The sequence below is a fragment of the Paramisgurnus dabryanus genome, chromosome 19 (assembly GCF_030506205.2).
Source record: "Paramisgurnus dabryanus chromosome 19, PD_genome_1.1, whole genome shotgun sequence".
NCBI lineage: Eukaryota > Metazoa > Chordata > Actinopteri > Cypriniformes > Cobitidae > Paramisgurnus > Paramisgurnus dabryanus.
The window spans coordinates 20844247-20871393 of record NC_133355.1 but is presented as its reverse complement, the minus strand read 5'-3'; the positions used below and the strand labels follow the sequence as shown (position 1 = coordinate 20871393).

The window sequence follows — 27147 nt, the reverse complement described above, 5'->3', positions numbered from 1 at the left end:
TTCCTTTCTGCAGACCACAGGTTCTCACCTCTCCGTGACAAAAGCATACTGAAAGACCAACACTCACTGCAAAGATAGCACAACCTACATTTTCAGACACATTTACTTAAACATAAATACAAGACCACCCTACATTCATGTAGTTCCCAGATTTTTTGTTTTTCTAGCTGGTCCAAGCTGTTTATTGGCCAATCAACCAGCAATCACGTACTTACAGTAGATCAGCTTGACCACCTAAGCTTGTTTGTTGTCTGCCCATGATAGCCTGCTTGAACCATTTAGCATTGACCAGAAATTGTCCAGACCAAGTAGAATGCAGTTATCCTTAAACCGGACTTAAGTGGGGAATTCTTGACTCCAGGCATCACTTTTATATGAGCTCTCCAGCATATGTGTCTGTCAGGGTGTCATGTAACCCAAATGCAAACCTCAGACTTCCATCATGCAATAATAATCCAACCGGCATAATCCACAGCACCGAGGCCAGAGCATGTGGAAGTGAAGACAACATGAGTGCCTGGTTTAGATATTAAATTCATACATTATTCATGTGACAGGATTTCGGCATGGCTCTTCTTTTGAAGCATCTTCACCAAAGCTGATTAGTAATGTGTTTTTTTTGGTCAATGCTCAGATGCCTGGTGAATTTTTTGAATAGCTCTGTACAGGTTCATATGAGCCAACAGTGTCAGTGTTAAAATTTGTTACACTAGCTATGTCAGTTGCCCCGCCCACTCCTCGCCGTTCTTCTCACAGCGTCCACGCCCATTTAAGTTGCATTTTTTAAAAATGATAGTGAGGTAGATTGGAGCTGAAACAGCTGGGTTGCATGACGCTTTAAAACAGATGTAGTCTTTTAAAAGCAATATCAAGCATTTAATATTATAATTAAATGTATAGTAATTAATAATACTGTAGCTCTTTGTGGGCGGAGTCTGTTTCAGTGTTTCTGTTTCAAGTTTTAAATGACGTTTGTGAAGCATAGCTCATTTAAAACCATGAAAGACTAGATCCTTACATCCTGACAGATGGTAATGAATCTGAGACATAGTTTGCTCTTGTGAGGCATCCGGATGAACTCTAGACAGATCTTTCCATCTTTCCACAAGGACGCAACTGATGGACTCTAAATTTAATTACTGTGGCTAAGAGGAATGTGTAATGTGTAGTAAGGGCTGTCCCGAGCTCCATGACATTAGAAATGAAAATGGAGGATTAGGTTTTTTTGTGAATGGAGGGGAGGAAATGGGCCTGCCAGTTATATTGATTTTAAGGGTACACTTCCACGGATGCATAACCAATTACTGTCTGAGCCTTCAAGACTTTGTCAAGTCTTTGTAACTTCTCAACCACACATTAAATTCGATTGCCTGCTAATGCAAAATCTTAGCACACTTCACTGCTACCTGAGAAGAAAGAGAGGTCCAAGTTACTTCCTGAGCCAGGAAATTTCTTTTCTCAAAAAGTGTGATTTCATGTTGCTTTCCTGTCTTAAAAGTAACCTTGGCAACACATAGTCATACTCCATCAATACTCCTCTGTTTCAATTTAAATCATCAAGCTTCTGCACTCGAGCTATGTGCTTGCATTTGTTTGTATTTACTCATTCCATATTTGTTCTGCCTTCATCAACAATTTAATTGGAAGAGGGAAAAGCATTCAGGCAAACTGCTTCAGGTAAAGATTCCCTTGTTTCTGGCTCCTAATGTTTCTCTGCCAAAGGAATTAAGAGAGAGAGAGAGAGAGAGAGAGAGAGAGAGAGAGAGAGAGAGAGAGAGAGAGAGAGAGAGAGAGAGAGAGAGAGAGAGAGAATAAACATCAATACTGTAAATCGATTTTAACCATATTCATAAGAAAGAGAGAAAACATAATCCTTTCTCTCTCATGTGATAGGTGGGTGGCGGGGTGATGGGGAGGGTCTTTGCCTGAAAATATCCTGCTCAGCATGGGGAGATAGCAACGCACGCATTGTAATCCTCTCTCACCCCATGCGAAGGAGTGACGAGAAGAAGAAAAAGAATTATAATGGTTTCCACAGTTCAGCATTTGCTCATTAATCTTTCATACAGAGCGATCTGCCAGCAGCTGCAACACAGAAAGATTTCAGGTTACGCTATCAAATCTCAATTTATAAATAGAGAGAGTTATATAGAGTGTGATGGAACACAATCATTCATCTCTCGAAGTGCATTGCTTTCATTTTTTACATCTGTTCAGGGGTCAGTGTTTCTACAGCACTGATAACAGGTAATTTGATAAACTGATGAAAACCACTGGCATGATCAATAGAGAAAACATAAATAGAGTTTGTTCTGAGCAGGTCATCTTTGAGGAGATGAAAATGAGATTTTCTTAAGTGTTTGATTAATTCTGGCAAATTATCCCAAAAATGTTCATTTTCTAACCAGAAAGACAGAAAAGGCTGGAAAGATATGGCTTTGTAACTGCGTTACATCTTCAGTCTATAAAGGTCATGTATGGAAGGTTTTTCTGCCAATTTTTAAATAAATAAAATAAAAGATAAAATAAAACCAGATGTAATATTTCATTATAAAAAATGCTAAATATGTGCTAAAATTTTCAATTAAATTAAATTATTTCATTTTAATTTTCAAGATGATAATGGATCTTCCCTGTCATATTGAAAAAGCAATTGATTATATGACATTTTATTTTTACTACCATCTTAAAGGGACACTTCACCCATTTGCATTAAGCTTTGTATAGTTAGAGCCCCAGTCATGTTTTTAAATGGTCGTGCATCATTTTCTCAGTTGCCGCTGAGACAGGAGAAATACAGATTTCAGTGTTGCACTTCCTTCTTTCAATGATGTAAAAATCATCATTTTGCATCATTGAAAGAAGGAAGTGCAATGTCTTTGTTAAGGGAGTGAGACTACAAACACCCCTTTTCTCGGTCAAATAGGCACCAAATTCGAAATGTATGTTACATTTCGACTACAAATATGACACACTTTTAATAAAGATTAATGTTTCTACGGGTGAAATGCTCCTTTAAGGCAAGACTGCCAGTATTAAAATTAAAAGCCAAACCTGAAAAAGAAACTGTAATTTAAAAGAGGCTTATTTAATGCTCACGCAATAATAGTGACCAGTGTTGGGGTAACACATTACAAATAACGTGCATCATGTAACAATATTACTTTTCTGAAGTTACTAGTAAAGTAACACATTTTATTTTTATAAATGTACACATTAATATTTGAGTTACTTTAAAAAAAAGTAATGCAAGTTACTTTTTTAGTTTAATTAATTTGATTTAAAAAAAAATGTACTGAATTATTAAACTGGAAGTAGTCACATTATACTGTATGCGTACACCCCTGTGTGGGAACAGTTTGAGTCAGAAACTGAGATGGCAGGCCAGAGCTCGACATTGTTGTGATGAAATATGCAATTTCTAAATGCAGAACTTTTCAGTCATAAAAAACACCTGCAAGTCCTGAAAGAGATCAAACCTCAGCCAAGAAAAAGTACCGCAAAATGAACTAAAATGTAACGTAAGCATTACTTTCCATGAAAAGAAAATAAATAACACAATTAGTTACTATTTTGGGAATAACTTAAAGGTGCAGTGTGTAAATTTTAGCGGCATATAGTGGTATTGTTGTGAATTGCAACCAACGGCTCAGTCCAGTGCTCACCCCTCGCTTTTGAAGCACACAAGAGAAGCCACGGTAGCCATCACCGGACAAACATGTCATCGTTGGAGACAACCTAGTAAAAAAGTTTGTTCGTTAAGGGCTTCTGTAGAAACATGGCGGCACAAAATGGCCACTTCTATGTAAGGGGACCCTTGTGTATGTAGATAAAAACGTCTCATTCCAAGGTAATAAACACATAACGGTTCATTATGAAAGGTCTTTATACACCCCTGATAATATAGTTTTATATATTATTTTGCATTTCTGTCAAGAGATCATTCTAAAAATGACACACTGCACCTTTAATATTGTACTTTTAAAAGTAACTTTCCCCAACACTGATAGTGACCAAATTTCATGTTTTCTTTTGTTTCATGGTTTTCATTTAAAGGGGACAGAGAATGAAAAACCATTTTTACCTTGTCTTTGTTGAATAATGGTAGTCTACCCGCATTCACGCACATACAAAAAGTGCAAGACAGGCTAAACATCTCAGTCTCATAGAAATTCCTCTTTTAGAAATGTCAGCCAGAAAACGGTCCAATCTGAAAAACTGATGCTTATGACATCACAGGCATCTCACTGCCCCACAACTTTAAAATAATTGGCTACATTTTTTGAGTGGCAGCAAAGTCAGCCAATCAGTAATGAGATTGCAAGTTAAGCCAGTAGGGGGAGACAAATAGGTGCAAAACCACTTGTTTAAAATCCCCCACCCTAATAGAGCTATCTGAGAGAGGTTTTTAGCAAGCTTCTAAGGCATTACAGACCCAAACAATTTTTTTTGTCTACATGTCACATCACAGAACAAGGATAAATACCCCGTTCAATCATTCTATGTCACCTTTAAAAAGTCAACTTGTATGCAAAGTATATGTTAATCAGTGGGTGTAGTTCTCTTACTCATGTAACAGAGAGTGTCTGAAGCAGTGTTGTCAACTTAACAGCTTTATTTGACACAATAGCGAATTTTAGACTACTTTAGCTATGCATTTTACAAAAACGTAACAAACGGCAAACTTAGCAACTGTCTGGATGAACCTTAACCTCACATCTGTACAAATACTGTGTTGCCTGTACTGCCGCATGAGTGCCAAGTCTTATTTTTCTGCATCTATAGACGGTTTTATCGGAAGCACGCGCATTGTCATGGTAACTTCCGGTCTGTATTAATTTATCAGTCTGTATAGTGGCTAAACTGATCTCTGAAACAAATACCTCTATGAAAATAAAATGTTTTGGTTTGCTAAAGGCGAGGGAAGACGACGATGATGGATCACGACTGTGCGGAGGGGTTTGGCAGCCAGGCAAGAATTCAAGGACCTGTAGTTAACATTGTTTAACTCGTTAAATATGATATACTGTATGAACAAATGTAATTTACTTGTCATTTATTTCCCCTTTGTTATCAGAAATGAACTACTGTAAAATGACTCGTTTTTGAATACGTGGAAGTCTACTGGAAGTTGCATTTACACATCAGATCCTTTTTCCTGTGTGTATATGTACTCTTGACACATACAAACATCGTTTCCAGGGACCAGTCACTCACTGTTTATTGTTGGTTCCTCCTTTGTTTTAAATTGTAAACAAGTCTTAAAACACTGTTTAGTATGTGCAAAGCTCATTCAGCTGTCAGCTTTATACGTCCATGTCTTGCACGTGGCTGGCACCCGATGAGTGAACCACAAATGTTTGATGTAACGGGTGGATATTAATGTGTCATTTGCAGTGTGGATGCAGGTTGGAAATTAGTAGACATAGTGCGACTGCAGGTTTAACTCTTTTACCGCCATTAACGAGTTAACGCAGTTTCAGAACTGAACAATTGCTTCAAATATATGGATATATGGCTATATATTAAAAGCAGCATCAACACAGTATCCGGCTAGTTGTGATAATTGAAATTAGATTGTTTAAAAGTTTTAAAAACTTAGATATTTTTACCAATCGGTCTGGTTGAGCATCCTGATGAGCCCAACATACAGCATCAATCTATCCAATGACATGGAAATCCACCATTTGGTTTGGTGTCACTTGAAGCACAATACTAAACAGAAGCGATGATCACATTAAAATTTCCAATCAGAAGATCATAAATTATTTCAACACTGCACTGAGTTTTAGCCATGTGTGCTAGTTTAGCTAGCTATCAAGCTGTCTTTATCAAACCTCTTAGCCTCATTTAGCACTCGGATATTCTCAATGGCAGCCTGATATCCGGCGCTGGAGCGTACATCTCCTTTCATGGATAATTTAGAGGTTATTACAACAGCATTCAACAATGTAAGACGTGCAGGTCATGCAGGAGAGTAGCTCTCCGGCCCAGATCAATGAGCTGATGAAATGAGGGCTCCTTGGTCCCTCCTAAGAGGAATACTATCCCCATCTTCCAGGAAACTTGGAAGCCTGAAGGACGCTGAGTCACATGATCAATAACCCAGGCTGTTTAAGCAGGTCATATGCTTCCCCTCCCTATTCCTTTTCATCCAGAAGAGTGTCGGTGACAGCTAACTCTTCTATATTGATTAATGTTGCAGCTCGTCACATTGTCCATTCCAGACACGCGCGGGAAAACACAATGCCACAGATGAATTACCCTGCTGAGAGATGAGGCTAGGCTGGCCCGGCGTATTTATGAGCGCTGTGGATCCTTGTGCAACATTTTGACTCTCTCTACGACTGCCGTATTGCAGATGCTGAATTTTTTTCTGCTTCGTTTCGGATTACATTACCGTTGCCCCTAAAAGTCTGAATTGTGACTGGACTGGATTGCGTTCCCCAAAAGCCCCTGGGAATACCACATCCCCTAGTGGCTGAAACCTCATTATGCAATGGGCAATTGACCTAAAACAATCATGTTGTGTGGGGTTTTTTTTGGTATTGTGCACAGCTGGTAGAGCATTACGTTAGCAACACACAAGGCTGTAGGTTAGATTCACTGGAAACACAAATACTGTTAAGAAATGTATACCTTATAAGTTTTTTTGAATGCCAAATGCAAAAAATTAAACTTAAAATAGTACCACTGTTTATGATAAAGTGACATAAATATTTGTGAGTTTCAGACCAGACGATCCATGCATGCATGCCCATTGCATAATCCAGAACCATACTGTAGGTTGTAAACCGAATATTTGTTATCTCAGATGATGACACTCTCTAACAATGTCAACCATTTCAGACCCACAGCCTTTTAAAATGACTTACAAAGCACAATTGAGACAGACTTAAAAAGATATGATGTACAGTGACCTCACACACTTAAAATCAAGTCCTCGGTTTCCATTCGCCAACTCTCGTGTAGCCTCTCTATTCGTACTACAAAACATCCGTTTTCTAATCCTAATATATTTGTGCCTTTATGCATTCATATGCAGCGATGAATTATGGATGAATGGAAAGCTCTTGAACATTGCGCCGCGTTTCACGGCGAGATAAAAAGCACCGTGCCCTCTCGGCCCCGTTGCACACGCTCGATGTTGCAGAGAAATAACGGGGGGTGAAACGAGGGGCGAGGGCTGGTCATTTCTGTTGTGACAGGCATCTAAACAACCTGCCGGATGGATGGCGGTAATTGGGGTTAAATGCCCTCAATTAGCAGTGCATTGGCTCACTTCTATCTCTACGTCTTCCCTGCGGGATGAGACGGAGGGGGGGTTCAGGTACAGGTGTGGGACTCTGCAGATTCACTCATGTGGCGCTAACACTCGCAGCAGTGTGGAGAATGAAGTGTCGGCTCCCTTACAAAATCGATTGCCATATCATCATCGGGTCCACATGCTGGCAGAAGGGAGTGATGCGGCTGCAGATGGAGAATAAGAGAGGCATCTTTTAATGGTGCCCTCTAATGGGTTTCTGGATATGTGTGTGTTTGGTTTGAGATTGCTACTGATGAAAAAAGAGCTTTTCTAATCATCGGCCAGTGATGCCAGCATGAGATTGATTGCAGAAGTGACTCACTTTGAGTTTGATACTTTTACTAAACTGTCAAAGTGAAAGATAACAATATTCTAAAATAACCTATAGATGTGGGAGTGATTTTGTTTTTGTTGCTCATCAAATAAGTTGTATAGTGGCGATTGATTATGTGTACTGTATAAATATGTTATGTATACTGTAAAGCACACACGGACACATTATCAAAGCAATCACTTCCATGTTAGTTAATTAGGATTTTAGTCACAATTTAGCAAACAAATATTACTGCACAGTAGATCCAGCATGGATTTGTGTTGTTTATAACTTTTGTAACCCCAGTGGCTAGAGCCCATTTTTTTCTAAATAAAATTAATAGTAGTCCAAAGGGACACACAAATCAAGTTTTGTTACATTATAAAATAAGCCAGAAGTTAAAAAAACAACAGGTACAAACAGCAAAAGAGTGGCATGCTACTGTAGATGTTACAAATACTTTTTTCAAATCAATCAAAGTATGAAATTAAAGTATCGCAAGAGAGGCTCGGCAGTCTTGATTTCGTTAACGCTCTCGTAATACTTTTGATGTTTTACACCAATCGGTCTGCACAGTGATGCACAGAGTTTCTAGTAAAAGTTGGATAACGTGGATATGACACCATTGACATGTGACGCAACCTAGCAGAGATCTTACACTGGTTATTGCTGGAAATATTGTACACTGCTACATTGTTGGAAACATTAAGTGTACAGGCTACGTAAAAAAAATATATTTCCGCAAAACGCAGTGCTTGTGGTTTTTAGACATTTTAATGCCAAAATCAAACACGTTGTGCCTTTTAAGGTGCCAAAGAATGCATTGAAATAATATGTTCAGTGGTTCTTTGATATTTACATAGAAGGTATGTATGTTAAATGATCCAGAACCGTTTTTACATGTCGATGTACAACCCTAAAATTTGTCATTTGAATTAAATGGTCTATTTTTGCCCTATTTGGAAGGGTCATGAATAATAATGTTGAGCTCTGCTCTGATTGGCTCTGCTCTGAGGCTCATGCCAGTAGCTCACACTAGTAAACAAACCTTATGTGTTTTAGCCGGTTTTAGACGAAAACACAGATTTTGAGGAACAACTAATTGTTTGAAGATTGTTAATGGACATTTCTGAGTGGTAAGTTTATGGTAAAGTCAATAGTAGAACTTCAGCCTGAACGCTAGTATTAATTAGCATGTAGCTCTAACTCAGCAGTCACAGCTTTGTTTTTAGCATTTTAACAACTTTTTAAGTAATTTAATTTGTATTTTAATGTCAACCAGCTGTGTGCTTACTATCATTTATTAAAATATCATTTTTTGTGTTCATCAGAAAAAATTATTCATACAGGTTTAAACAACAAGGGTAAGAAATGATGACAGAATTTCCATTTTTGGGCAAACTATCCATTTATGGCATGCTAACTAACTACTTTGCTATGACACTGATGCTCTGGAAAATACTTTGACAACCTTTTTATGTGAATCCAAGAAACAACACAGGAGCGGTTTCCCGGATAGCGTTTAGATTAATCTAGGACTAGGCCTTGGTCTCTTTCACCGCCAGCATTTTTCATGATTTTCACAAAAGTTTAATGCCTTCCAGAAAATGCTCCTTTTTAAATATATAAACATACAATATATATGAAATAAAAGAACAGACCCTCTGCTTTCAAACAAAAAAATCTGTTTCATCCTACCTTCATGTGTTCTGTTTTATCACTTCTCAAATATGTGTAGGTTTCATCAAAAACAAAAAGCTGAGATAATTCAATTTTTGTGAAGGACTTTTGATAGAGATCAGATGCAGAGCGATCTTTAAAACATACACGGACATACAGCTGTTTGCCCTAGGGCAATACTTCCGGTTTTTATAATTTGCGGAAGAGCGGTATTGCAGATTGACGAGATAACTCGTCAATGGCAGGGAAAGAGTTAAACAAACATGCCTTACTAAAATCATTACTTGTGTGCATTTTGAGGCGGGCATTGATGTATTTTAAGATTTGTCAGTGCAAGATGTTTTCAGTTTGGACAGCTCTTACATTTATTTTAGTCTATAGGACTAATCTAATCTCTGTCTGGGAAACTGCCCCTAGGACATTTAAGTCGTTTTTACAAACAAACCTCACAAAAAACATTACATGTGTACATCTTGAGACAAACAATGACACGGATATATGTTAAGATACGTCAGTACAAGGTGTTTTTAAATTAAGGAGGCTCAAACATGCATTTTAGTCTGGGACTAGTATAAGCTCTGTGCGGGAAATTGCCCCATAATGTCCATGAGAACAGCGATATATGACAATGCTCCCGTAAAATGGTTAATAAAAGCCTAATATTACCCAAATGCCTTTCTAAATAAGAGTGCTCATGCACAATTGAAGAATCTTACCCTGGGTGTGTATTATGATTTAATGAGCTGGGTGTACGTGTACATTAGGCTGACGTTCCTCCTGAGCAGTAGATCATGCCGAGCTATCATGCAGAGTGCCAAATGCCTCTCTTGAATACTGAATATCAAAAAGCGTCCTTTGTGTGGACTTCGTGATCTTCAGCAGCAGATTAAACCTCTTTCCCAGTGTGAATATCCTTAATATTTGTAGGCGTTTACATTGGCTCCGGAATTCTGGAGCCGAAAATTCTGGGATTTATACCTAAAAATAGAAAAAAGTGTTTTAATAAATAAATAAATAAATAATGAGTTTTAAGATTAAAAAATTAAACAAAGAAACATTGCAAATGTTGTCAACGTAAAAATGAAAGGCAACCCGTGTGAGCATTGAGTCTGAGGAGGGCCGTCTCCAGTATTTTAAATTTAGACTGCGGTATCAAGTTCAACCTCTAATACAAACTTTTTAAAGATGCTGCACTGTTGTCTAATCAAGTCATGTCTATTGACAATCATGCCTCACTGAAAAGATAAGATTTTCTTATTACTTTTAAAGCACACAAGAGCATTATCAAAATAATATCAAAATATATTGGGCTAACATGGATCATCAAGTTTTTATAGACCTTTGTAGACCCTGATAATTTTTTCAGTTCAACTTGTTATGCTGTTAATATAATCTGAAATGGAAAATGTGATGCGATCTGGGAAAACCAGATGTTTATCAATAAAGTGAGTAGCTACTAGTTTAGATTTGTGATATTATAGGTAAACCGTCTTTGTAGTATTAAAGGAATAGTCCATTTTCTTAAAAAAAAATACAGATAATTTACTAAGAAATTATCTATTTTTAAGGAAAACATTGCATTTTTTTTTCTCATTTTAATGGACTTTAATAGAGCCCAACACTTAATACTTAACACTTAACAGTTTTTTTCAACTGAGTTTCAAAGAACTATAAACGATCCCAAACGAGGCATAAGGGTCTTATCTAGCGAAACGATTGTCATTTTTGACAAGAAAAATAAAAAATATGCACTTTTAAACCACAACTTCTCGTCTAAGTCCGGTCCTGTGATGCGCCAGCGTGACCTCACGTAAATGCGTAGTGCCGTAGAGAGGTCACGTGTTACATATAAAAAACAATAAACTGACACAAAGACATTAATTAGTATCAGTTGACATACAACAACGTAGGAACGGTCCTCTTTCTCCACACTTGTAAACTCTGGGGCGGAGTTTCGCGTTCATCCTCTGTGACCTTTTGACATCATGACGTATTGCGTGGGGTTGCGTGGCGCATCACAGGACCGGACCTAGACGACAAGTTGTGTTTTAAAAGTGCATATTTTTTAATTTTCTTGTTAAAAATGACAATCATTTCGCTAGATAAGACCCTTATGCCTCGTTTGGGATCGTTTAGAGTCCTTTGAAACTCCGTTGAAAAAAACTGTTAAGTGTTGATTTAAGTATTAAGTGTTGGGCTCTATTAAAGTCCATTAAAATGAGAAAAATCCTGCAATGTTTTCCTCAAAAAACATAATTTCTTCTCGACTGAACAAAGAAAGACATCACTATCACTTGTTACTATAAGTTGTTATTATTCTGCACTAAACAAGTGAATTTGGCCTAGATATTTTCAAAGATGATAGACAAGATGTTGTAGAATAATACGAGTTTTTTCTAAAAATGTTCTAGCGCGACATCCGATGGGTTTTCCCGGGATGCATCACAAAAAATGCCAAACAGAAACAATTTCACAAGTGTTCTTAAACTTCTGAAGCCCACTGTATGCGTGAGGCGGGACCTATCTGCTTTCATTAAAGTAAATATTAAAACAAAAGAGGATCAGTGAGTTAGGGGAATTCTGTATTGGCATTACCTTGGGCCATCCTTCTAATCATGTGTTATTATTAATGTCTTACTGAAGCCTTGCATGCCTTGAGAAAGTTATATTTCAAAATCCATACATTTTTTTTAAATCCTACTACAAGGCCTGACTCGATGAACATGCTTGTAAGTCAGAGGAGTAAGGAGTGAGGTTTTAATACAGCTTGTATTTGTTGGTACATCATGTCAAGCGTTATAAACATCTTTCTGCTTTTGATTGATTTGTGTTTGTTTACCAGAAGGCTGGGTTACAGTGCAGGTTGATCTGTGGCTTCAGATTGGCATCAGATTATGAAACTGTAAAGAATGAACAGATATCTATCATGCTCTCTGAGGAACACGCTGTTACCGAGTCGTGCCGTTATTGATGAGTGAGTCTACGGTGGGGATCGCGGCATCTTCTGCTGAAGGGTCATGGGCTGAAAACCCAAGTCCCTTGTGACTGTCTGCTTTAAAAACTCCCTTTAACTAATTGGGTCTCATTTTAACCCTGAGATCCACTTTACTGGCTGCCGGTTTCTCCCCTGAGAACCGGCTTTCCTGGTTCATTTTTTATACGGTATCCCGGTCAGGCTGCAATACACTGTGCCTCGCGTCTGAAGATTGGCTTTGTCATACGCAAAATGGATGTTTTTCTTTAGATATTCTGCATAAATGGTTTATAACTTTTCGTGTCTTTACCTTATGTCTATATTAAACTGCAGTTGGTGGATTTAATGCAATGTTTGATTTACATTTAGGCATTTAGCAGACACTTTTATCCAAAGCGACTTACAAAAGCAGTAGAGTGATTTGTCATTGGAAAGCAATAACAACCTGTATACTGTAGGGAGAGATTAGATTAGTTTTTATTTTTGGTTTTATGATAGCTGTGTAAGAGAGGCTAACAGGACAGAGTTTAGGAGATCATTCCACCAGCAAGGAACGATGCAGGTGAATTAGCGGGAGAAAGATTTTGTACCCTTTAGTGAAGGCTACCACAAGGAATTTTTCATTTGCTGACCGCAGGGTTCTGGATGGGGTGTAGATGGGATTGGAGGTATGACGGTGCAGAGCCAGAGGCTGATCTGAATACGAGTACAGGGACTTAAACTTGATGTTGGCAGCGACTGCTAGCTAATGGAGAGAGATGAGAAGATGTGTGATGCGCTATTTTGGGCTCCTAAAAGACCAGTTGAGCTGCTGATTTATTTATTCCTGTTCTGTAGAGCAAGAGTTTTCAAATTTTACACTGTTAGACGTAACTGTAATTTCTACAGTTACTTACCACAAAATGGCCAGTAAAATACGAGCATTTTCTTTTCCAGTTCATTACTGTAATATGCATTGCATTATGGGTATTAACATTTCATTTATAGTGATTTACTGTATGTTTTGAATTTGCGGTAGACTGCTGTAAAACAACAGCAGTAGTGCTACTGTAGTTGAATAAAATGGTGTTATAAAATGGAAAAATAAAATATATCTATGAAATGAAATACATTTTATTTGTTATGCTATTAGCAGTGAAGCAAATGTCAAAATTTTAATTGTTTTTCAGCAGTGTAAATAATTTATTGAGAATTGTAGATAGAAACAAGAAAGGATTATGGATAAATGCTTGACCGTCAGATTTGAATTTTAACCAAAAGGCTTCAAAACACTGGTGACACCAAGATTTTGTTGGGCCACCATGCCATAATAGGCGTACCTTTTTGCTTACATAAAATAGATTGAAAATAAATACGGATGGACATTGAAACTTCTTAAACAACAAGTCTGGTGATGGTGGCCTTTTGCACAGTACTGTATATATATATATATATATATATATATATATATATATATATATATAAAATTGACTGAACATAATGCTACATTTTCAATTCAGATGTATTTGCAGCAACTTTGATAATAAATAGTGTGTTAAAACAGCTTTAAAAGGATTAATGCCTTACAATTCCCAGTGAGTTAGATAAAGGGGACTGAAATAAGGAAAACACACTAGAAAGACACAAAGCAAATGAAGTACAGTGTTAGCTATTTTGGAATGTATGTAATAATAAATGACCTATAAACCTAATTTTGAAAAACAAAAAAAACCAACATTTGACTTTTTTGTCTTTTTCTATGAAATTTTCGGGGTACCCCCTATAACCTCCTGGAGAACAGTTTCACATGATGTGTGAATTTAATATTGCAACAGGGTTGACAAGCAATTTTGTCCTGTGTTGCGTTTTCTTGTTACATTCCCCAGCTGAGATTGACTTGTGCACGATCAGTGCTATTTTCAAAACCATGTTCATTTCAAACTACTGTAATACAATGCTGTTGTGAATTACTGTAGCGTGATTGTTTTTCCTTTAGCTTATAGAGCACAACACTGGCCACCCACCACCACTATCCCTGGTTTAGGAATTATTTTTCTCATGTTAAATTTTCCATAGGGATTTATAAGTAAGCTAAACCAACCATCTTTAAGAACTTGATGCACTTCAAAACAGCTTTAATAAATACATACAGATTTATTTCGGTTTCTAGGGTAAAAGCAACTTTTTTGATTGGTTAAACTTTCTTGGAGAAGTAAAGTACAGTAGTGTTCTTCCCATACGACCCAATTACAGTAAATAGGTGTAATCCTTCCCGGGAACCAAAAATATTTTTAAAAGGAAATTAGAGGAATGCACATTTTTTTGTCTTGCAAGTAGTTTATTATTTTCCTTGTCATTTTATTGCAATGTCATTGCTATACTAACTTTGCACGGCCCATCTTATCCCACTGTGCCACCTATAAGTTTAAAAGCCCTGCTTTAACAGACACATAGCAGTGTTGTGCTTTGCTGTATTTAGTATTAAATAAAGATATCTCAAAGTGAAAAATGCATGGCTTCATTTTAAACACTGTTGTGTTTATTAATCTCTCCATTTTCCGTAAAGCAGACAGCTTACAAAGAGCAACCAAGCTCATTGCAAGTCGATGCCAGCGTTGCTGAGAACAATGTTGTGCAGTGTTGTCAATATTTCATTCTGCAAGGCCACAGTCTGTGGAATTGGCTAGAAAATCTTAATGAGAATGAAATGCTGTCTATTGACTCAGCTTGAGTGTCAGGAGAGTTGGCTACACTACACCTCTCTCAGTTAGGTTGTGCTACTAGAATATAAAGTGCCTTATTTTCTGCCCCTCCTTCAAGTTTCTCACACTTACTGTACTCGCTCACTTCCATGCACTAAAGTATGAATGTGGAAATAAGTGACATTACAGAAATTAAACTAAACATATGAGGAGCTCAGATGCGAAAGCTGCTAAACAGCTCTGTAAAAAATTTGATTGTAACAATATTAACCGAATGCTTTTGGCACGTAGTATAAGTTCATCAAATAAATCCAGATACTATTTAAAAGAAACATTTTGCCTCTTTCCATCACGCATATATTTAGTACCCTCTTAAACTCATTTCATTCTTCCTATCCACCTCCACTGTCTCAAAGTCATCTTGTTTTTTCTAGAGTACAAATCCCCGGTCTCTTTCATTGGTCTTATTAGGTGAGCACTGTGACCTTCCAGTCCTGAGAGGTGTGACAGGCAGTTGCTCTTCTGTGTAGTTTTAATTAACACTGGCACTGGGAGATTGATGGAAAGAGGACGCGGGATGTCGGCACGGCTTCGCCGCTGGCGGGGGATGGCAATTAAAACTCCGTGGTGGTGCGAGCAACAGGAGGAAGGGACAATGTGGGGAGGAGAGAAGACGGAGGGATTATGAGAAGGATGCCTAATGCCGGCACCCTAAATTTTGTGTGTTTATGTGCTTGTGCAGGTTCGAAACCGGGTCCCAGAGTGGATAAATCTGAAACCGGCACCCTACCGTCTTCCGTTTGTACAGACAATCGGTATATTTTAGCCCTTTTTTCACACAGATTACACAAAATACATGTAAATATGTAGGATTGCTTATCATCTGCTATTTCTTTCTGTAAAATCCACGCGTGTGCATTTATTTCTTGATCTTATCATGAACTTGCGCATGATGCGAACTGTACAATGTACAATGAAGTTTCAGCACAGATAGTGAGGAGCTCCATGATCTCTGAATTATTCCAACATTTATTTCTCATTATGAATGTTGATCTGCATTTAAAGCCCCCGTATCAAAGAGCCAAGTTACTTTAGGTGTCTTTAGGGGGTCTTGACTATGACACAAACCTTATGGTGCATTCACACCAGCCACGGTAGAGGCGGCATAAACGCGCTATTGGCACGCAGTTGGACACTTGAAAATTTGAGTGTGAAAGCCGTGCGTGAAATTCTAGTCATTCGAGACAGGGGAAATTCGTGTCATGGAAGGGGCTTTTGCGACTCCACTGAGACTCCGCTCTCTCCCTATAATCACGTCACTACTACAGCAAGGTCCTGCTTGGTTAACGTGCCACGGAAATCCGCTCAAATTTTCAAATTTCAATTTTTTTTTTAAATTTTTCAACACACGCATTTCCTGCAGCAATGGTCAATTTCCGAGGAACCCGCCTTCTGCGCGTTCTGCGCCATTCACGCCATACCTACCGCGCTGCAGGATGCCTAATCACATCTTTGCATTGACTTAACATGTAAATCACTCGCGCTTGCGCCTCAACTGTGTCTGGTGTGAACCCTGCATTATGGCATTGTTTCTGCCATTTGTTCACACATTTCTTACTTAAACATTTCTTGGGATGACTTTGTGTTTATGGAGGGAAATAAAGGATTGGATTAGAAAAAAAAGATTGGATAAGGTAATGAATTGGCTTCATGGGGGTGTAGCTTTGGCGACATTCAGCACCCAGGGGTTTCCCGCAGCATATTTCAGTTAAGGCGGCCCGCCTAAGCTTGGAAACCCTACCGCCTTAACTAACTTGTCAAAAAAAAAAAATAATTTGCTGCACAAATGGCCGTCAAGTTAATCTCGGAGAATAGCGCGTACGCATGCGGGGATGCGCGCCACACGGCCGAAATGAGAAAGACGTGGTCCGGACCGTCACTGTCTGGAGGATAACTAGCCAGTTGATAAAACATCTCGAAGAATAGCGCGGACGTGTTTCACACCGCGAGCGTGCACGCGCACCACACGGCCGAAATGAGATAAGACTTGCTCCGTCATGTCTGGAGGATAGCCAGTTGATAAAACATGTGTCCGTGAGAACTGTAAGTGGACTTATGTTTTGAAGTTATTCAAGCCTGTTATTGTATTAGTCTATAGTTCTTCTAATTTTAAAGTAAGTTAGCAGGTGATTTTGTTGTTTGAGCAACCTGCTAAGGTTTCACGTGCCTGTTGATTAGATATAATTGTTGAGCGCTCTTGCTCACTTTATTCATGTGCATTATTTACATGCTACAGTTACACTCCTTTAAGATAATGTAATTATTAATAGTGGGAAATAATCAGTTTTTACCATTTTTGCGCAATCTATCATCGTTCGCGAGATGATCTACAACATCTGCTTTAGTTTGTGTTTATTAACCCTTTAGTTTCACTTCATAATGCAACTATTCCCATTAGAGGTATCTGTTAAAAACATAAAAATTCATTAATAATCTAGTATGTGTTCATTTTTTGTCATAGTTTCTTCAAAATTAAGTTTTATTTGAGTGTTCTATTAAAATATTTTAATTTTCATCATGACGCATACGCCCCGCCCCTTTGATTGCCACACCCTTGGCCCCGCCCACCCGACCAACCCTACCACCTTGACTAACAAATTTTCTGCGGGAAACCCTGAGCACCGCATTCGTTTATTACCATTTATTGTTTTTTTGTGGATGTACATTAGTATTCAGCATTCAGCACACTGTCAGATAATTTGTCAAAAATGGTCCCAAGCTACCACTGGGGCAGTAACCATTAAAATGGTCCTAATATGTGCCATTTAGATACACATACTGTATGTATACATTTGGTACTAATATGGACCTTTGGGGTTCTATTATGCCGTTTTTGGTACTTAAATAAATTATTTATAGTAGTTTTTTCTAGTGCCGTATAAGATTAGAGACTAGAATGTTTAGTGATGCCCCATAGTTGCATTTGAGTTTAGTGGCTAAACATGATAGAAATCCTAATGGGCAGCACTAATCTGTGCATTTTGAACAATATAAGTTTTGGGTTGAGGTGGCATGACAGAATGTTGCTGTCTCTTATTTTAAAGGCCATTAAAGTGAAAGCAGGATTACACAGATAAAGCTTGTAAATCAGCTAATTTGCTGTACAAGAACCAATTTCAATGCCTCTAAGTTTGTTAGAAACGAAACTCTTTCATCTCTCATTGAAGAAAAGAGGAATGATCATTATGCTTGAAAAATCCAATTATGATTACTAAAGTTAGCTTTATTCTACATAAGACATATTTAGGCCTATAAATAATTATTATTCTCTTGCTTGCAGAATAAATGATGACAGATTTGTTTGTGAATATGATGTTTCTACAGCGCTTTCAGTAATCACAAATGTGTTAATATATTAATTTAATATAATTAATAATAATAATAACATTAGTACGATATAAGCAAGATAGTAATAAAACATGTTTCTTCTTATAGTTTTTAGACAGGTGTGGAAAGGCCAAAACCATTATAGATAGTGTCTGTCTCCTAAAAGTGCATCACCAACTTCTTATCTGTCTTTTTTTATCTGTGTCTATTAGGAATGCTAATGTCTTTTCCAGCATTGCTATTAACCCTACTTAGATTAACATCAATAATTCTCCTAAAGTACACAAAATCATTACATCACTGCTAACCCATGCAATCTCCTTTAATTTGGAGATACCCATGTTTGAAGGAAAACGGATGTCCTACTGCCCAATGTCATCATTCTCTTTTAAACATGGAGCAGGTGGTTTGATGATGCCATCATTCATATCTACTGTCAAATAGCTTTGATTCACATATTCATCCTATTATCTACAGGTAACAGTTTAAATAAACCTTTACCAAGCCTGTCCATTTGTCTAAATATTCGCAGATCTAAATGTTTTTAACAAGGTTTAATGGAATTCACAGATATGTTAGACTGTTGTTGTTATTCACAAGTTCTCTGTCTGTCAGGGTGTGTACACACCATGGTATTGTCAGATGAGGGACAGAATTAAAATTGAGTCTTTTTTTGTCACTGCATGGCAAATGTATTGCTTATCATTTTAAGCCTGTTCAGCTGGGGTGAATTGTTATTAAAATGAATGCAAAAGTGTTTGTTTGAAGTCACACAACTAGGCGGCCATCTTTGCAATGCCTCTGGCCAGTCCTTTCTACTTGAATGGATACAGATATCTCTAAAATCACAATTAAACAACATATTTCGGACAATGAAAGGCAGGGTGCACGATTTCTGAAAGCCAATGTTGACAATTACAATCACCTAAACAAACACGCCCCATCCCCAATAGAATCTGGACCTTCTTTTGATAGACCCACCCCACACATACGCAACCCAGGCAACAATGTCAGTTAGTAGACACGCCCCTTACTGCTGATTGGCCACAGGTGTGTTTTGATACTCGGCCCGACTCCCTTTCCAAAGTGTTTTTCAAAAATTGTGCACCCCGCCATTAAACAAGTCAACAATTAAACTTGATATCAACTGTACTATAACACAACTGTACTATTTTGTGCTCAAATTACGCAAAAATTTGGGGGAATTTTTTTTTCAGCTATTGCACCTCATGTGACTCTGTACAGAGCCCATTTATCGATTGATGATTGTTTTTTAACTAAAAGGTGGGACTTCCGTCGCCAGAGCACCCATGTTAAGCGTTGCATAGTTATATCCAACCTCTTTGGTTCAATTCAAAACTTTTCCTATCGGCCTGTTGATGGAGTTGCGAACAGCACAGTCTTTATCACTGTTTCCTTTTATAACATAACCAGTTTCATTCACAAGAGATGCTACAAATGCAATAAGATTAGACAGTGTTCCCACAACTCTCCAAAGGTCAGAGGTCACGGCCACCTTGCGCGCTAAAGCAACTGATTTATTCACAGCAGAAATCATTTAGTGCTGATATCATTCACTTTAAAACACTAATGCAGACCAGAATTGAATAGAACTTGACACATTTTTATATCAAAACTCTTCCTTGTGTTGTAGTTTACACTAATAATACTGTATGTAAAAACCTTAGATTATTCAACAGACCTTTGAATTCAACAACTCGGGCATAAACATTTCCACAAAACACCCAACATCCAGATTACATTTGCGTTTGCTTTTCAGTTTAGATTTTTTTCAGCCAGCTATGGAAATGTTCTCAGAGTTGAATGTGCATCGGCACAGGCAGGCAAAGGTTTTTTTTTCATTATAAGTGAATAGCATGCTCCTTTAGCAAGTGTAAGACAGCTTTTGGTGTTTGAACTCAAAGCCATTTCCATATGTTTATCTCTGAGAGACTAACAACCCTGAGGTTGTATTATAACCGGAGGAATGTTTGTTAATCTACTGGCATAAAAATCACACCATGATGTTTAAGGCTTGTTTGTTGCTTCAGTTGCGGCTTAAGACGCTCTGCCTGGTGTTTCACAACATGAAAGAGGGCATGTTTTAAGGAAAGAAGTGGAAAGGCTCTTTTAAATCTACCCTTTTCAAAGACTGAAAAGATATAAACATGCTTAGCATGCAAGATCTGAACAGTACATGGAGGCATTTTTGAAAAGGATCTTATTAACATTTATAGATTTTGTTGAGGCGGAGCTCAATCCACTTCAACTTTTAGGCTCAATAATGCATTTCAGTACACAGTTGCATACATAATGTGAGGTCGACAATCAGCAGGCAGACGTTAGCGGCTGCTGTCACCACGGGCACTTTCTACAAAGGTGTGAGCGTTGTCTTTTTATAGAGACGTGTTAGTGTGTTCATTCACACCCACATGTTAGACTCCTGCAGTCCATGTTCGCTGGCTGCGGGCCTGCTGCTTACCTTCTATCCAGCATGCTGGGAAAACTAAAGAAAGTTGAATTTGAAAATAATCTATTATTTATCAATTCAACTTTTTTTTACTTTCTGTGCTGGATGTTTTTCTGAAACTTAAAAGTGGACAGTTCAGTTGGCGGCCATCTTGATCACCCCCTCTACGATTTTCTATATGCAATCTTTATAATCTTAGATGTACTTTTAAATTTCACTCTTTATTTAACTTGTCGATCAATAACATGTGTCAAATACATAGACAACATAATTGTTAAACTGGTCCAGTTTATTTGAAAAAGTAAATAAGGTGCCAGTGCCTTTATCTAAAAGGTAATTAGGACAAACTGTAAGGTGGGACATGCAGGTATAATGCCATGCTGGGAATTATCATTTCTCTTACTGTATTATTTTTTATCTTTTTCATCTGGTTATAGCAAAAGTAGCACACAAACATTGCAAAAGTACAGCCCTTTACTAAAAAAAAACGTTTCAACTTTTTCAGCTTTCTTTTGCGGCCACAACTCCTGTGCTGGCAGACAAGAAGAAGTATCCAAATTTCTTCAGGACGGTCCCTTCAGACAATGCTGTGAACCCCGCTGTGGTTAAGTTTCTCAACTATTACAATTGGAGCAGAGTGGGAACCCTGACCCAAGACGTTCAGCGCTTTTCTGAGGTATGACTGAAACTAAAGAATCAAAAGTGAAAAATGTTTATAGACACTTTGTTGATATAGCTTAACATTAAATCGTATGTCTTTTTTTCTCTCAAAATCCATCTGTTGATAGATATAAGCACTTGAAAAAATAACATTTTATTATATTGCTCTGCATAACAGAGTGCTTCTCTGTTTCAGTGTATCTACCTTTTGTTCTGATTTTTTTCTGTGGACTTTAATGTCAGTCTTATTCAATTAAGATCAAATGAAAGTGAAGAAAGTAAGTAGACTATGGGTACCATGGATTATGTGTTTGTATGTTTATCGTAAGCCTCTGGAAATTCCTTCCTCCAGTGGGACATGTAGTTGAAACCCTCCGGGGGCAAATGGATATTAGCGTCACTTTCTCACACAACCCCTCCATAGTAACCGCACGCTGTTAGAGTTTAAAGTATTCCTCAGGTGATAGATCTAAAACAAGGATCAACATTACAGATCCACCTAGCCATAGATCATACAGTATGTACTGCTGGTACTAGCAAATCCTGATGATTCTGCTTCTGTTTGGCGAACACTGCTGTTTTTGTAGCTAATAGGAAAAGGTTTTGCAACAATGGATCCTTTATCTTGTAGCAGATGCTTTATCCGCAACTACAAATTACATTTGGCCAGCAAAAAACTTTTGGTAACATCCAATACGCATTCACCAGAAAGTAGCGTAGTGTACGATGCGAGGATGGACTCTCGCGATAACCTTGAATTTGTGAGTTGTTGTAGCTACAGATACGGATCCCAGCAAGCCAAAAATACGTGAACGTAATGACAACTTAATATGATGACTTCTCAATGTAATCTGCATGTCGTGGTCACGTCGTGACAACGTAATGGATTAAAAGTTTTGTGTTGATAACCAGTAAGTAATTTAAATCTTTTATTTAATATTCGTTGGGCGGACATCTGCAGTACAACTATTTTAACTTGTCCTTATTTGCCTTATTTTAACTATTTTAGAGATTTTTTATATGAATGACAGACTCAGAATTGGAATACTTCATTTTACTGAACATGTGTTTAAAACACTACATCTAAATTAACCCATTTATGGGTTCTCCATAACTTGAACGAGGATGTCATTTCTGAATTGTGAAGGCATAGTTTTTCAGACAGGGAAGTTGCTGTCCTCTTTAGTTAAGTACATGATGCAGTTGCCAGGGTAACGCTGCTCCCAACCTTAACTCATTCCCCGACAGCCATTTTTTGATAAGTTGATTTTCAAAAGTGATTTTCATAAAAGTTTCACAAAATACCTTACAGGAAAATTTTCTTCTGAAAATATATAAACATACAAATATATCAAATGAAAGAACAGACCCTAGGGATGTTCACATTGACCGTTTAACCGTTAACCGAAGGTAAGAATTTATGACCGATTAACATTATCAGTTAAAAGAAAAAAAATATTTGTTAACGCACAGTGTGTGTCTTCATGAGCCGACAGACATTTCGCCACTTTTCTATCTTTAATTTGTGAATGTCGTGTAAATGACACAAATTATTGCTGCCCTGACGGTCTGATAAAGTAATCATTTATATGAGAAATCATTTGTGTGCGTGTTTGAAAGCTGATCGGAGACGCGCGCGTGTTCGCGCAAGATGACACGGTCCGTCTCCGTCTCGCGCACATCCGGACAGACGTTCGCTGATGGCCTCTGTCCCTGACCATAAACATCTCTCTTTTTGCACAAACGGAGAAAGACGACGCAAAAGCAAAACTTTTTGAAAAGCATCCTGCTTTAGAAATGACCACTGTGGTAGATGAAAAAGAGACAATCTGCCCTCTTTGGATATTATTCATCTGGACTGATCGCGTGCTTTTTGATAATGTAATGTTGCGTGATATGTATAATAATGTATGAATCCTGGTTCTGTTGTTGATCTGTCGCAGCTGTTTGCACATTCAAAGGAAATGTTTTGTTTTAACTAGGTCGCAGACAACCGTCAACTGTATTTTTACTCGGTTCATAAGCTGCGGTTGTCGGTCGGGAAAATTAACTGATATGAACATCCCTAACAGACCTTTGCTTTCAATAAACAAACAAAATGGAAAAAACTGTCTCATCCTATTTATATTTTTTTCTTTGCTTATAAACTCTTAAATATGAGTATTTTTCTTTAAAATACTATTTTTTTGCAGAAAGCTGAAATAATTGCATTTTTGTGAAGGAATTTCGTTAGTTGTCAGATTCAGAGCGATAATCAAAACATACACAGAGTTTAAAATGAGTAAATAATGTTTTGGCTTCAGTTTTTCATAAATTGGATAAAAGTGTGCCAATTGTGGTTTTTGCAGATTTACATAAAAATTCATCAGGAACATATTTTTTTTCTACAAATGTTTTCTCTTTATTGAAGAGATAACTCGTCAATAGAGGGGAAAGAGTTAAAATAAAGACAATAAAATAAATACCTGGGACGTAACAGTTATGTTGCCAGCTGGTAAATCGTAAATAATGAAAAATGACCAATAAATTATGTAACTGGTACGTTGTGTGTTAGCTGGGATAACTAAATCTTATCTTGTTTTATATTGAAATACTGCACCATTTTCTTTGAAATCCTTGGTTAAGACTTTAGCTATGTCCCAATTCAAGGGCTGCAACCTTATAAGCATGCAACCTTAAAAGCTGAGCACTCGGTCTTTCAAGGTGGAAGACTCAGAAGTTCGCGAAGAGAACTGAAATGAGACGCTCTATCCTTCAGAGGACCCATAATAGGCGTCACCTGCTACACGCGCCCACTGCGCCTGTCAGCAGGACACAGCAGAGACGTTTCTGACTTATAAACATAAATATGAAGTAAGAAAAATATTAATTAACATATAAAGAATATAAATTAACACAAGAGATAACTTATAATACTTAAACAGTGACAAGAAAATTTTTTTCTGATAAATACACTTTTATTTAATAAAGGTTTAAATTGTTTATTTTAGAATATCCAGACATTATATGCAGCCATTATTCGCAGCCTTCGAATTGGGACACATTCATAATCTTATTCAGGACTGTGATTGCTTTCGTCTCTTCTTTGTGTCTATGCGTTCGTCACTACGCATTGTTGAACCTATGGTGAATGTGCATTGGCTGCAAACGGAAGCTAGTTATTATATTTTATAACGTTTAAAATATAGATATTTTTCTTTATTCACTTTATTTGGGCTTCAGAGTCATAAGTTGTTCCCTTATCACTGTTTACTACCGTTAAAAAGCTTGGAAGAGCAAGGACGTTTATTATATTGTAACTTCACTTGTGTTGATGGTCATATGTATCCCGGATAGCTTGAGGGTGAGTAAATCATGGGGTGATTTTCATTTTTTTACTGGTGTATGGCTTTAAGGCATATTCAAGCCCTGTCCAGGAAAGAGCCCCAAAAAGTTAAAAGGATAAAAATCTTTGGAGATAAATCAGTGTTTTCTAGCTAAAGTGAATTACTAAAGCAATAAACCCCGAGAAGCAGTGGGTTACCAGTGCATTTTATAACAGCTAAGGGGCGTTGTTAGGCACGACGCGAAGCGGACACCCTTAGCTGTTATAAAATGCACTGGTAACCCAACGCTTCAAGGGGTTTATTGCGTTTATAAAACGGTTACTTCATATGCATAACGTTAGCGGGATTTTATAAAATAAAACACAAATAAGTTGTAATTAATTTATATTAGTACAAATATTACTCTTCCGCCAAACAAAGTAGTTCCTCAGAATCAAGTGTGACTGAAACAGAGCGCAGTTCCCAACCAACAGAGATGCAGCAAAAACACAATGAAAATATGATTTAAGACTGTGGTGTTTATTTTATAAATCAACATTTATCTAATTTATACATTAACATTGATATTGTGCTGTTGAAGTGATGATCAAATATGTTTGGAAGCATGCTTAACTCTTTCCCCGTCAGCGTTTTTTTTTTTAAGTTGCCACCCAGTTTTAGTTTAATGCCTTGCAGAAAAATTGTCTTCTTTAAACAAACATAAAATATCAAATGAAAGAACAGACCATCCGCTTTCAAACAAAAACAAACAAAAAAACTTTCATTCATCCTACCTTCATTGTTCTCTTATCACCTCTAAAATTTTTTAGCTAAAAGCAGAGATAATTCCATATTTGTGAATAACTTTTGTAAGAGATCAGATTGAGCCATCAGAACTTACACGCTGTGTTTTCAGTGTTGAGTGAATGCGTCAGTGTTTAAGTTGGGTAAGATCGCCACCCAGTGGATAATAGCGGACGTATGAACTTGAGTTATAAACTCTTCAGACAACGTTTTCTCTTTATCGACGAGATGACTCAACAATATTTATTGACAGTTATCTGGATCGCCATTAATTTTGCAATTTTAAAAATATGATTATAGACTGTGGTGTTTATTTTCATAAATCAGTATGCAGCAACAGTGGCGCAGTGATACTTATGTAATGTGGTCTGAACCGTGAGGTTACCGGTGTATTTTATCACGGCTTAGAACGCGTTTCAACCAATCAGAATGAAGAACCAGAACTGCCCGTTTTATAAAGTGATTTTAATACTGAAGGTCGTCAGGTCACTGTGCTACTGTATTGGTTGCTAGCATGTGTTCCTGCGGCTGGACTCCTTAACGTTAATATTGTTGAGCTGCACAAAACGTTTGAAACTCCGATCACAAAAATTATGTATTGCTAGTAAAAAATCAATGTTTTAGTTTGACAGGAAATCAGTTTTCTTGTGGCCTGCGGTATTAGCAGCAGTGTATCATGCATTGCATTATAAACAAGATGAATCAGGCACACCCAGAATCCCGACAGTTTGCGATACTGTTTTCTGCTCATCATTTTGTTAATTGTATCCCTGTATGTGGGCAAAGACAAATCCTATACAGTAGAACAGGAAAATCACTCACATTAACTTCACAATATGCCTTGAATACAACATCTCAGGGGAGATGGATCACATAAGCTCCTACTGGTAGTCGCTGTATACTATATGCAGGGTTTAAATTGGGCCGGGGCCGTCCGGGGCTAAGCCCCGGCACATAGGCTGAAGGTCGCGCTCTGCTCTTGCCAGTGTACTCGCTGTGCTGGTGCGTGTGCACTGACGCGAAGGGAATAATGCGTTTTCATTCATTATGGGGCATACTTACCAACGCAAGTTCAACGATTTGCGCGAGCAGATTACATACAAAGTTAATGCAAAGACGCAACCAGGCGCGTCCTCGCACGGGGCGATGAAAATGACGCGAATTGGGCGCCACAATTGCCGCGAAAACACGCGCTTTTCCCTTTAAATGCGTCTTCGCGCAAGTTATGCAACGCAAGCGAAAAAACTCAGAACTTCAAGAACGCGCTCTCACGCAGGATCATTTGACGAGAGAGAGAGAGAGAGAGAGAGAGAGAGAGAGAGACAGAGAGAGAGAGACAGAGGTAATAATGGTACGGTGCCCACGTCGAGAAAACTTCATAGAAGACTAGAAACGTGTAAAGGATTAAAGTATGTATGTCACTCATTTAATTACATTATGTTAAGGATAACACTGGATATAACTCATTGTATAGTTTAATAAAATAATGTATTTTGATTACACAAATCAAACCTAACTATATGATTGTTTTAGCTGCTGACCAGCATAGGGAATCTCCATGGCTAAT

General features: G+C 37.7%; 1 protein-coding gene across 1 annotated transcript in view; it reads left to right on the top strand.

The window, feature by feature from the left end:
- gabbr2 (gamma-aminobutyric acid (GABA) B receptor, 2) overlaps nt 1–27147 on the top strand; it is a 242767-nt gene that overhangs the window by 96869 nt on the left and 118751 nt on the right. The window contains exon 3 of the mRNA XM_065292509.2: nt 21317–21487. Coding sequence (XP_065148581.1) covers nt 21317–21487 — 171 coding nt within the window. The remainder of the gene's footprint in view (nt 1–21316; nt 21488–27147) is intronic.